We start from the raw sequence: 13,914 nt of genomic DNA, 5'->3' as shown, positions 1-13,914 counted from the left end.
AGGCATAAGATGCCTCTACTATATTATGCTAACTAATGAAAACTAGAATAATAAATTTACTTACATTTTCACCTTTTTCTATCACAGGTTAGAAAAAAATGGTTGTAATGGTAATGTGTGAATTTTTTTGTGCTCTGAGAAACCTGAAAATGTAGAATCACAGAATAGTACATGATGCTTGTTAACAGCTGCAGAACTTTCTTTCTCTGCCAATAAAGCAAAATTAAAATATCTGCGATTGGCTGAGTTTTTTCGTTTCGTTTCCCACTCTCGTTTCCCCAGTTTTTCCTTCAAGTAACTTTGCAACAAATTTGCCCACCACAAGTGAAAACAGAATAGAACAAAGAAAGCATGCAGTTTCGTTAAATTTATGGTTTTGAGGTTCATTTGCCATTTTCACAACAACATTCTACCCTTGTCTGTTGCTTTCTTTCTATACAATCAACAGGACTGGACTTTGTCACTTTTAATATATTTTTCAACCGTTTTAAAATGTTTATAAAATGTATTAAAAGTGACAAAGTCCAGTCCTGTTGGCTGTATAGAAAGAAAGCAACAGAAAAGGGTAGAATGTTGTTGTTGTGAAAATGGCAAACGAACCTCAAAACTATAAAATTAATGAAACTGTATGCTTTCTTTGGAGTGACATGTCGGACAGACAACTTGTGTGATCGAGACCTGTGAATTTTGGGGTGACCAAAGTAGACTTTTTACTCTTCCTTGTCATTGTTTAATCCGCTCTCTGAACACCATAGGATAAACGTTAATTACATGAAGCGTTCCTCCCAATGCACTGGTCACTTGCAGAAAGTCACTGACAAAAAAGGATCAAAGGATTGACAATTTAGACGTGTTTCTGGTTAGCATAGTAATAACTCATTCATAGTCCTTGTAGTTTTTCATTTCAGATAAACAAAAAAAAAAAAAAAAAAAAAAAAAAGAAGCCAAATCTAGCACAAAAGGCACTAAAGCAACAACACTGGCCATAGCTAGACTGTTATGCAATAAATTTGTGTATAGTAAAATAAAACATATTACCCTCTGACAACAATCAGTGTACCCACATCCACAGATAATGTAAAATAATCTGACAAACACTAGAATAAAATCAGATGTGATGTTGTATATTTATATTTGGCACTGGTTTTGCTGAATATTTCATGATTATTTTTATTTACTAATATTTCTATAAGCATGGCACAGTCAAAACAATACTTGGACAGCCAGTCACTGTGCTGATATGTTACATTTAATTAAAAAACATGCTTGTTTATTGATGAAATTTGTTAATTGTCTTGAGAAATGAATCTGTCTTCCAAATTTTTATGGGTCCCTTTCAAGCTCAGGCCCAAATGCAGCTGCATTGGCATAGTTATGCCACTGAATAAAATCATTGGTTTTTCTGGAGATCAGTGGTGTAACTAGGGTGAGGCAAGTGAGGCATGTGCCCTGGATGCACAAATATAAGTTTCCTTTTTTTAACAAGAAAAGTGTATTTTGTTTTTATTATTTTGTAACCGGTATTATAATGAGTAACCAGTTTTATTATCAATATAAGAATTCAGCCAGAATTTTAAAGAACAATTTTCAAAGGGCACCATTTTTTATTTGCCCTGGGTGCCATCAACCCTAGTAATGCCTCTGTTGGAGACTGTCTTTCAGTTAGCTCTTCATAGACTGAAACCCCTTGACAATAGAGAAGAAGCAAAACACCTCCTGCATTCTATTTCTTTAATTTCAAATTTTTGGTTAAGGGAGGGCATATGCCCCTGGGTGTGGCAATAAAATTCCCAGACTGGTGCTGTTGTGGTTATGTTGAATGAGTTTGAAAATAAACAGAAGTGGTATGTTGTAGTTCAAACTTCCTCTGGCAGGTACTACAGAGATTGTCCAGTACACTTACACAATGCATGTAACAACCAGTTTTGTTAGCAGTGTTAACATTCCATGTCATGGTTTTGCAATAGAGCAATGAATATGAATGAATATGAAATTTTATCTTGCTTTAAACTGGGAAAAAATGCAACAGAAATGTATGAAATGTTAAAAACCATTTATGGTGATGAAATGTTAAGTCATATCAGTGTGTGTGAATTGTATAAGAAGTTCAAAGGTTCATGAGTATGTTCACAATGACCCAAGAAGTGCGTGTCCGTCAACTTCTTGAAACGAGGACAGAATTGCAAAAGTTTAAGAAACTGCAGCAAGAGATCGTTGTTTGACCCTCAGAATGATGGCTGATGACTTGGATATGAATAAGGAACGTCTGTGCAAAATTTGTGTCACACAGCTTCATGGATGAGCAGAAATAATGAATACTGTCATCATGAAAAGACTTGTCAATACAATCCTAATTTCCTTGACTGTACTGTCACTGGAGATGAGTGCTAGGTATTTCAGTATAAACCAGAGATGAGTAGAAAGAGCATGCAGTAGACTTCAAAATCATCACCAAGGTCCAAAAAGTTTTATTTACAGAAGTCCAGGATCAAGATGATGCTGATCATGTTTTTCAACAAACTGTGTGATTTACAAAGAATTCGTACCTAAAGGTGGAAGAGTCAATGCTATGTTCTATGTACAGGTGCTTCAAAGATTACTGAAACATTTCCCAGGTAAAGCTGCAATTTCAACAGAAAGGCTGATTCTTGTTTTGAATACATTTCTGATGAAACATGGCATTGTACAGATCAACCAGTCAATCTACTCTCTCGACTAGCACCAACAGACTTCTATCTCTTTTCCAAGGTGAAAACTGTCCCCTCAAAGGAGATTTCAGGATTTTTAGGGCATAAAGAAAAATATAACTTCTGAATTGAACATCATCTCTTTGGATGTCTTCACTGATTCTCTTCAGAAATTTTTGGCATAGTGTAAGTGCATTCAATCAAGTGGTGATTACTTTGATTAAAAATAAAACAACATTTGAGTTCCTTCAAGTTATTGCATTAGCCCAGGAACTTTATTGCCACACCTTGTATATCCATATAGGGTGACTGGAAAGTCATTTACTATGAAACTAGTTTACTTCATTAGTATATCAGGTAGAATCATCATTGAATATGCATTGGGTAGAGAATTTTATGCCATTTGGTGCAATGCTAACATTTTATTTTCTTTCATTTCATTTAGAGAATGGCAAATAAATTGAGTATAAAGTAACTACACTCAAATTGTTCCAAGGTATGAATTATGGGATTGTGTACTTGGTGTGCAAAGATGGTGGCATGCAAAACACAAGAAACATTGGATCCAAAAACAATTAAGGAATGTCAGAGACAATTAATTAAAAGGTTCAGTCATTAATGTTCATTCAGTGGAAGACTGCAGGAAAATGCTTAGATAAAAGAAGAGGCATTCAGAAGAATGTCTGAAAAAATACATGAAGCAAAGTTTGCAGTAAAGTGGAATAAAGTATCATGTATTAAAGAATATTCTAATAAATGAACTGAAGTGAAGACCTTGGAAAGTACATTACATCCAGAAACTGTCAGCACAGGACTGCAACAGAAGGTTGGAATTTGTGGACTGGTCTCTCCTTTTAAACATCTTATGGTTGGATGAAGAAGTTTTTCAAGTGGAAAGATTTGTCAACAGGCATAACAGCCATTATTTAGGCCCACACAATCCCGAGAAACCAACTGAAAAGAGCTCAGGGTCATCCAAACATTACCATATAGCATGGAAAAACTTCTGACAGAGTTACTGGACCATTCATTTTGGATGATATGATGAATGGTGAAAGATAACTTGACATTGCAGATTTGTTTTTTCTTATGTAAGAAACTGGCCAAATTCATGGACTTCTCTTTATGTATGGAGCTCACTCCACTTTTCCATTCCAGAGCATTCTTGGATATCACTTTTTCTAACAGATGGATAGGCAGACACAGCCCAACTAGGAGTCCAGACTTCATCTTAAGATATTTATTGTGGAACTTGCCAAAAGCAAAATGCTTACAGCAAATGTTTACTGCAGAGACTAATCGGGATGTGACTGAAGCTGTTCTCCAGGATTTTTTTTCATACTGTGTGGCCATTGTAGCCATACAATTACGCAAGGCTTTTGATAATCGCACTAAATTATCTACCAAATTCTGAGTGAACAGTGACTCTGTATTATATACTAGTCGAACATTAAAACTTTAAAAACAGGAAATGACCTTTCAGTCACCTTATACACAATATATTTATACCTTGAATTAAATTGTAAAAATTTATCATAAATTTTCTTATTCAATTACTGAATGAACATTTTTGTTTTTTTAAATTTATTATACTAGGGGGTCCCAGCCAATTTTTTGGCAATCCTGCCACCTATTTATAATATTGTACAGATAATATCATACAGAGAGACATTAACAATATCATTAGTTATTGCTAATGGACACATTTCCCTCTTTCTAGATAGAGTTACAGATCCAATCACTTTCCTTCTTTTGACAGAACTGAGAGTGAATGAACAGTCAAACATCACAAAATTTCCACTGAAGTTCTCTTCAATTTTTGTTATTCTTTATTTAAGGTCAATTTAACATCAAATATGCAATTTGATGCTTCAGTAAGTAGATTTATACTTAACAGAATGAACAAAGCCTTGTGGATGCTCTTTGAGTGATGAAATACTTTCCATTCTGCCATGAAATCGCACTATTATATATAATATGAAATTAGAAAGTGATCTTGAGTTTTACTTTCATACCACAGTGCAGCTAATGAGCATATTTCGTTATGATATATAAATATTTAAGACCTACACTTACCTCTTAGAAAATCAAGCTGAGTTTCTAAAATAGCACGAATATTTGCCACCCAGTCATCCCTTTCTTCTTGAGTGGGACACTGAATGGTAAATTTTAACCCTTGCTGTAAGGGATCTTTGGACTTCAGTGCAAACTTTAGTTGATCACCATCATCTACCTGATCTTCTAAAGACATCTTGTTAACCTTGTGTGTGCAAAATTTTTGAAGTTAGAAATGTAGTTATATAAATTCAGTTTAATGAAATTCTAACTGAAAATATTTTAAACATTAATGTTTTTCCTAATTTTTAATCCTAATTTATATCATGTTTCTAAATTATTATTATTTTTCCCTAAAGACTTAACTATAAAGATCTGTTTCAGGAATACCATAGTTAAGCAGTATTTTTCAAGCTTCATTGCAACTGTTGATTATTGCACTTGTATATCAGCTGCAATAAAAAATTACAATTACATCTGAAACTCCTCTGGCTCCAGAGAATAAGCAGAACAGTAAGAAGCTTTTGCACTGGGAATACATTCAGCATTAATAATAGTTCCATTAGCATGGAGGATAACAATACCACAGAACAACAAGATCTGGCTGCAGTTCTGTTTGTTATTTGGTTTTTAGGAGCATTAGCAACTAAGGCCATATTGCTCCGGGGATGATATGAGCGTGTGCTACACACTTTTGCTCCTGTCCACGGAGGTGCCCGCTGCAATTCTACACACACACACACACACACACACACACACACACACACACACACACACACACACACACACACACAATTTATATATATATATATATATATATATAGTATACAGGTACAAGAAGCATTTGAAAAGTTTCTGGCCTACCACAGAAAGAATGAAGCAATCTGAAAAACAATCAACTCTTTTTCATCACAGTCACGTAGTCTAATGCAGTGATGACAAACTAGTGGCATGTGAGAGGCACCCATAGGAAAAGATATTGTATTGTGGTCACTAACTGCTTCATTTTCCTCATTTCATATACCAATTTGTGTAGAGATAAACTGCTGTGCATTTCACATTTCGGAACTCTCCTTTCTGTATGTGTGCTGCATAAGATTCTTCTCTTTTGAACCTTCCATGTATAGTCTGCATCATTCATACTCTCTTTAAGTTAGAGTTGCATTCCACCATGGTTTGGAATGCAACCTTATGATGAACTCTTTTGACAATTGCATGGCTAGCAATAGACACCAACCAGCTGCAAGTCCAAATACTCTCTTCGACTTCAGACAGGAAACAAATTAATTAAGGTATGCTATTTCGACAAGAGCTGGATAAATTAGGCAGATGAGCTGAAAAGTGGTAATTGAGAACAGGACGAGTTTGGAATTTTCTAAGGGAGGGGGAGCTAATTCAGCATTCTGCAGAATTATTAAGCTTTACTCATTATGTAGCAGTATAAAAAATCCACATTATTTTTGATCATAACAGGGAGAGCTATTAGTCACTTCACCTGGAACCATCCCAACTGAGATTTAACATTGATAAATGCAAGGCACTAGCATCTGGGTAGCAATAATTCCAGAATAACCTAACAATTTGGTAGCATCACACTCATGGTGGTGAGAATGAAAAAGAACTGGCAGTAATTGTACAATCTGATATGAAGTTCTCTGAGCAGTGCAGGCAAGCTCTTCATGGAGATTCTATCAATGATATACAGGAATTTTGGTAGGTCAAGAAAGTGATTAACCAATTGTATAATTCAATGGTTAGGCTGCACTTTGAGTACTGCATATAGGTGTGCAAGCAAGCTTCATTTTAGTAAGGATACAGATCTTGGAATTGGTACAGAGAAGAGCAACAAGATTATACATTATGCTACAGAAAACAGTTATCAAATAAATCCAGAGAATTTGTGCTAGAGTCGCCAGTAAATCAGAATGTCTTTACACACCATTCTGATCCATTGGAGACTCTGTATAATTATTTGTTATACTCATCACAGTCGTTTGACCTATAACACCCTCCTACTCTCACTTTTGTTTTCCCAGAGCTTATGTCACACCAAACTGGCTCAACAATTACACTGGCCATTCACATCAATTGGGTGCACCACCTTAGATTCTAGATGCTTCTTAATGAAGAGAATATCTCCCCCCCCCACCTTCTTGTCATATCTGAATTGGTTATGTAAGTGAATGGGTTATTTATGGTCGGAGTCTGCCTAGATAATTTGTTCAAGGAAGTTAAATTTTGCTAACGTTGGAACTTTTTAGGCTTGTACACTTTATAAACTTTGGAAGTTGTTGCTGTGAATTTCTAGAAAATGATTCTTGCTGGAATTGGGAATTCTTTAGTAGAATTTTGGATTACTTCGTTCATTAGCTTACTGGTAGAAATATTCGAGTGCTAGGAAAACCTTACATATCTGTGCGGTGGGGTAAGCTTAATTTGAAATGAGCCAGTGTTCTGTCAATGAGTTATGGACAAAGTTGAAACTTGGGAATTAATCTGATTGGTACCATGGTTTTCTGAATTTTGACTGGATGTTAGAAATCACACATCTAATATTTTGGCTTGACAGGTTAACCACTATATTCAACGCGCAGGCAGGCAGGCAGGCAGGCAGGCAGGGAGAGGGGGAGAGAGAGAGAGAGAGAGAGAGAGAGAGAGAGAGAGAGAGAGAGAGATTAAGCTGATTGATGTACAGAAAAAAGACTTTGTCTGATTCTATATGCTGAAGAATGGAAACCAGAAGATTGCATATCTTATGATCATCTGGGTTAAGAGGCCAGTCACAACACTACACCACACTATATGAATACACTGTACTGAGTAGCCTTTGTCAAGCATGATATCTGCACATCTTACATAGTGGAGTTGCCACAGGTTGGCCAGGAGCATCTTGACACAAAAAAAAAAAAAAAAAAAATTCTAATTTCCCTGTAATGTTTCCATTTGATGAAAATCAATACTTCAAATTCACCAAATTTATTTGCTATATTCCAAGTATACAATGCAAGTATATGTGCACCTGTTTTTGTTCCTAGCAACCACAGCCCATATTTCTTATCCCATGAAGATTCACCCTCCCACAGGCCTTGGAAGAATACCCAAAAGCTTGCTTTTTCAGGCTATCACATGTCCCAATGCAAGTGCAAGAATCAATTTCATCTCTGCTTGAGGCTGCCTTTAAGCTATTAGTCTGTATATCTCTACCCTTCCCAAACAAATTAGTTTTCCAACCCATTCCTATATAAACAAAGTAGAAAAGCAAAATCAAGGAAGGCAGTATAATAAATTTAATAAATTAACCATCATATTAAACCAGCAGCAAAAAAACTATATTTTTTCTAGATCTTACCTGTAAATGATTCTTGTAGATATACATTGGATTAGAGAATTGGCCCTTGTGCCCAACTGCCTCACTAATTATTATAATTTGTTCAAATAAGAACAGCTGTCTTTCTTTAAATTTACCTCCAGAAGAAAGATCACTAATCATTAATAATCCCTGTTGAAGCAGTTTTCCTTGAGCTGTTATTTTTCCCTGGAAAAAAGTAAAATAAATTATGTAATTATGTACCAGGTTTGTAATGAGTTGCTGCTTCTATTCTGAGACATAGTGTCACTGATAATGTCACAGCGGCAGCTGTTAAAAAAGTCTTGACTGCAGGAACTCATTATGAAACTAAAATTATGTGTAAAGTTACCTTTTTGCTTCATAAACATGAAGCAAAAAGGTGCTTCATGTTTATGAAGACATGTTGTATTATAATTCCAATACCGAATTATTTTAGCAAATTGTCTTTTCACCCATCCATCCCCCATTTCCTTTTCGATAATGAGCAGTAAATTGTGCAAGAGTTATATCTTTTAATGTTTCACCCTGTTGTTCATATTTATCAAAAATACTATCTTTCCATATATCCAAAGACTCACTAACAACTTGTTATTCATCCAATTCAGCTTTTGATTTATGTAATTATGGCCATACCATTGGCGAGTATTCAATCACTCTTGAAGACACGACATTGGGTATCGTAATAAATACCAAGCTGCCTCTTGTGAACTCATCTCCATAGAATTCAATACATCTACACTTAATGCTCATGTTATATAAGTTATATCCATATCAAGATATTCTTCTTGTAGCTCTATAATTTTCCTTTGCAGGTTGCTTATTCCTCTTAGTTTTATTCACATATTCAACTACATATGCTGCACATGAATATTCTTCTATGATAAATTGTAAATCCAAGTTAGACTTGAGCACTCTTAAAATCCTAGGCACCTCCGTAGCCAGGTGCTCATGTAGACACTATAGGGATATAATCAGGAATCTCATTATTAGCCATTTCTAATTTCACTTTTTTTCATGCATAATAACCCGTCATTAGTTCTGCTGGAGTTTTAGATTCCTGATAAGTATCAGGCATAGTAGACCTCTGCGGTTGAATTTCATTATGATTTGGAATAGTTTGAATTTCTAATTTCTTTTCCTTTCATTCATAATATTCCTTCATTATTTCAGCTCGAGTTTTTTTGGGTGCAGTTTGAGAACTCCCAGGCATAACGAAACACTCTTGCTGAATTTCATCTGGATTCACATTTCTGTCCAACTTCCTTTTCTTTCATGATATTCCTTTGAAATCTGGGCTGTAGATTTTGGTACAGTCACTCACGTATTAATCATTATGCTGATAAAATGGTAGCGCATCACTGCTCAATTGTACTTGTTGTGTACAATTGAGTTTTCTTGGGCGCATGCGTTGTACTTGTTGTGTCACTGCACGCAACAAGTACAATGCATGCGCTTTGGGTTTCATGATGATTTCTAGGTAACATAATGCTTTTTTCCAAAATAACACCGGTAAAAACGTTTTTAACATAAAAAATCAAATCAAAAGGCATGGAAAAGTAATGTTGATAATTACAAAACTCAAAATTAGTGATTAGAATTATTTTCTTGTGCAAGCTTTACAGCGATATGTACTGTTAATTCAACCCCAAAAGATAAAACAAAACTCTTTAACTCGGAAAAGTCATATTGTTCAATGTACAAGGTGATACCCAAAAGTTCCTGAAATGTATTTATAAAATAAATTAGACTCATCCTGGGTCTTATTCACCACTGTCACCTTCAAAGTAGTCTGCTTGAAACTGTAAAGACGGATCTCAGCACTTCTCCCATGATTTGAATGAGTTCTGAAGGTCCTTCTTCATCATAGTGGTCAGCACCACCTGCGATTCAGTTTAAATATCCTCTATGCTGTTAAATCTTCGACCCTTGATTTCATTCTTGGGAAGAGGAAGAAGTTGCAGGGGGCTAAATCTGGAAAAATAAGGGGAATGGGGAGTCGATTATAATGTTCTTGGATGCCAAAAACCGTGCCACAGCAAGAGGTGTGCGAATTGGTGTGTTGTCATGATGAAGGACACAGTTCTTTGTGTGCCACTTCTCTGGATGTTTCCTCCTGATGGCTTCCCTTAACTGACCCAGGACACCACAGTAGAGCTTTGTGTTGACAGTCTGGCCAGGAGGGACGAATTCCTTATGGAATTCGTCCCTCTTGGGTACTCAAGGCGTGCTCATATTCCTGCATACAGGTCTGGAGGCCTCATTTTAGAAAGTTGTAAATTTGCTTGAACGTGTACAGAGAAGGGCAACAAGATTAGTGAAGGGAATGAAGAGGTGGTCATACCACCAAAGGCTTAAGTTCTGCAAACTACAGTGGCTGGAGACTAGACACCTGTGAAGTGATCTGACTGAGGTGTATAAGGCCTTGAATGGGTGAGCATGGTGAATTCTGATTGGATTCTTCTGCTTGCTCAGATTATGAATCTGAGGGGGCATAAATTCAAATTGAAGAAAGACAGTTGTAGAAATTCATCTTTAGCCAGAGGGTGGTTAACTGCTGGAACAAACTTCCATTGGTTGCTGTGGAAGTTAATAGCTTAAATAAATTCAAGGAGGAACTGGACAAACTTTTAGAGGGAATGGATGAGTGAAATTGTTTTTTTTTTTTTTTTTTTTGGCTGATGCTACGTAAGCTTATATGCTTGCTTTCTTGCATCACATGCCTACATTACTACTACTAATGGCATACTACTCCAATTTGTACAGTAGTTTCCCCATGTGCAACAGTATCAAAAGCTTTCCCAAAATCCAAGTATAGATATCAAAATTATTTTTTGCATCTAGTTCCTTTGTGACCACGTCATAGTATCCAATCAAATTGGTCAGACAAGACTTCCCCTTAACAAACCAATGCTGTGTCTGAACTATTACTGAAGTCTTGTTTAAGCGATCCTGCATCACTTCTTTAACCAGTGACTCCATTATTTTCCCTGGAACAGAAGTCAAACTAACAGGTCTGTAATTACTTGTGTTCACCCTTACTTCTTTGCCACCTTCTTTAATATAACTGGATAGATTCCATCCATACCCCAGGTGCTTTCTTATGTTTAACTTCAACAATATCTCCTCCACTTTGCTCTAAGTTATTAAAAAACCATTTAGCTCCCTAACAGAGTTCGATAAACTTCTGGCATTCTCCTCCCTGAATACCCCCTTGTGTGAATGTAGATGTAAAACATTCATTTTAGTTTGGCAGCTATCTGAGAATGATCATCTACAGTCAAACCATTGACATCAAGTGGACCAATCTGATTCATCCCCTTCCTTTTGGAGTTTATATAAGTAAAGAAGACTTTACTGTTTTTTTTTGCATCTATTGCCAAAGATATCTCATAATCTGCTTTTGCTTGCCTAACCTCCTTTGTGACTTGATTATACACTAGCTTATATACACCATAGGCTTCTGTGTCGCCTGATAATTTATATGCATCCCATGCATTTTTCTTCTCTGCCATGAGTCTCAGTAGTTCATCTGACATTCATTTGGGCCTAAACCTAGAACAGTATTTCTTAACTGAAACAAAAAGCATAGCAGCTTCACAGATTACTTCCTTGAATGCTTTCTATTTAGAATTTGCTGCTGGTGACATCATCAGTTGGTCCCACTGAATAGAACTTAAATCTCTGAGACCACTGTAGTCAACCTTTACGAAAGCAAAAACCCTTCCCTTTACCCTTGGTGGTAGTTACATCTTTAAGTAATTCCCACATCAGTAAACTGTGATCACAGTTACCTAGTGATTCCTTTATCTGTAAATTCTTAATGCACAAATAATCACTACTAATAATCAGATTAAGAGTTACTCCCTCGGGTTGCCTCTCTAACATACTGCTGTAGAAAACAATCATCCGATAAATCCATAAAAGACTTGCTAGTGTGCAAGTGACCAATCCACAATTTTCAGTCAATATCTGGAAAGTTAAAATCCACCATTATAAGAGACACTGATTTACTGGCCCACTCTATTTCTCTGTATAATTGTTCATTGTACTCATCAGAGTTATTAGGCCTATAACAAACTTCTACCCTCATTTTTGCTATCCCAGTGCTTATGTCACACCAAACTGAATCAATATTGCACTGTCCATCTATGTCAACTGGATGCACTTCCTTAGATTTTATGTGTTTCTTAACAAACAGCATCACCCCTCCTCCCCTGTCTATCCTTCCTGTACACATTGTATTTCTCAAATTCCAATTCCACATTCCTTATATCTGTGTGACATCAAGTCTCTGATATCCCAACTATATCTGCCTTTGATGTCTTGACCAGCACTTCAAATTCATCAAATTTGTTTACTATCCATCTAGCACTGGTGTACATGCAAGTATACATGCACCTGTGCTTACTCTTAGTTACTCTAACACAGCTCATGTATTTACTTGTTTCACGACTCTCTGAAGTTCCCGAAATCCCCAGCAACTTGCTTGTCCGGGATGCTGCTCATTCCAATAGAAGCAGTGCAAGAATCATTTTCACCTCTCTCTGCGGCTACAGTTAATCTTTAAGTCTGTAAATCCCCCTCAAGCCAGAAGTTTTCTGACCCATCTAATACTGCCTCGATAGCAAGCAAATATTCTTGCACCTTTTCTATTTAAGTGTATCCCATCCCTGTAGAAGCAGTCTCTTTTGTTAACAAACACAGACCACGCTGAAAAAAATTCTACCCCACGAGCCTTGCATAATCTCTCCATGGCCGAATTGATTAACAAAGCTCATATACTTCCTCCTAATGTGTCTGGGCAGGATTGCAGACACTTTCAAATTTAACTCTAACTTGTGACTTTTTTTCAACATTGACCTGTACTTGTTAAGTAAATCCATAGATCTTCTACACTTATGTCATTAGTGCCAAAGATTGTAATAAGTAAGAGACCACTAATGTAAGGTGATAAGCCGACCACTAATCTGAAAGTGATAAAGCCCAAGAAACCTAGAGGGAAAAAGAAATCCAAAGAAGAAAAAATTAGTCAAGAAACACTTGATATGATGAACCGAAGGCAAAAAATGAAGAGCAAGATAAATACTAACAAGGAAAAAATTGAGTATATTGAGTTATGCAAAGCCATTAAAAAGAGACTCAGAGAGGACATAAGAAGATCTAACACAAGAAAAGTAGAACAAGCATTAAAGGAAAACAAAGGATTTAAATCAGCAGCCATGAGCAGTAATACAGTAAGACAAATGATGCTGAAACTGAAGAATAACGATGGTGTACTTATAAACAGCAGAGAAGGCATAATTCAAATAGCAGAAGAAGGGGCTCACATCTGGTGAGTTTGGGCTTGGCACACCCAGGGATCCTGAGCTGGATATCATCATTCTTCTTTTTCTTGGTGATTCCCTTCTACTTCTCTCTCTCTCTCTCTCTCTCTCTCTCTCGGGGTAATTCAGAAATTTTTTTTTTTTTTTTTTTTTTTTTGGTGCAGCAAAAGCCTCTGGCTTCCTTGCACCATATGGCTAATAATAATAATAATAATAATAATAATAATAATAATATAATATAAATATACAAGGAGCGAGGGAATGATGCCAGCAGTGGTGAAGATGGATTGGAAAGTAGCAACACATACAACATACCCGATATTCTTCCTGATGAGGTAGAACATGCATTGAAGAAAATGAAGAATCGGAAAGCCCCAGGGGAAGATGAAGTTATTGTAGAGTTGTTAAAATTGGGAGGAAGAGACATAACACAAAACTGGCAAGACTCTTCATAAAGTGCATTAGAAAAGGTGTGATGCCTAAGCAGTGGAATAATGCA

At 36.2% G+C, this 13,914-nt stretch overlaps 1 protein-coding gene across 3 annotated transcripts in view; it reads right to left on the bottom strand.

Annotated features, from left to right (window-relative positions):
* Window positions 1–13,914, bottom strand: part of LOC150091743 (triple functional domain protein-like) — a 402,788-nt gene that overhangs the window by 34,506 nt on the left and 354,368 nt on the right. For all 3 annotated transcript variants that reach the window (XM_090376799.1, XM_090376800.1, XM_090376801.1), the window contains 2 exons: window positions 8,092–8,277; window positions 4,764–4,947 (listed from right to left, as the gene is read on the bottom strand). In XM_090376799.1, coding sequence (XP_090232925.1) covers window positions 4,764–4,947; window positions 8,092–8,277 — 370 coding nt within the window. The remainder of the gene's footprint in view (window positions 1–4,763; window positions 4,948–8,091; window positions 8,278–13,914) is intronic.

Source organism: Mastigoproctus giganteus, chromosome 1 (assembly GCF_048544385.1).
Source record: "Mastigoproctus giganteus isolate SK-2022 chromosome 1, ASM4854438v1, whole genome shotgun sequence".
Lineage (NCBI taxonomy): Eukaryota > Metazoa > Arthropoda > Arachnida > Uropygi > Thelyphonidae > Mastigoproctus > Mastigoproctus giganteus.
Note: the sequence above shows the minus strand (reverse complement) of the source record. Positions and strands in the feature narration are given on the sequence as shown.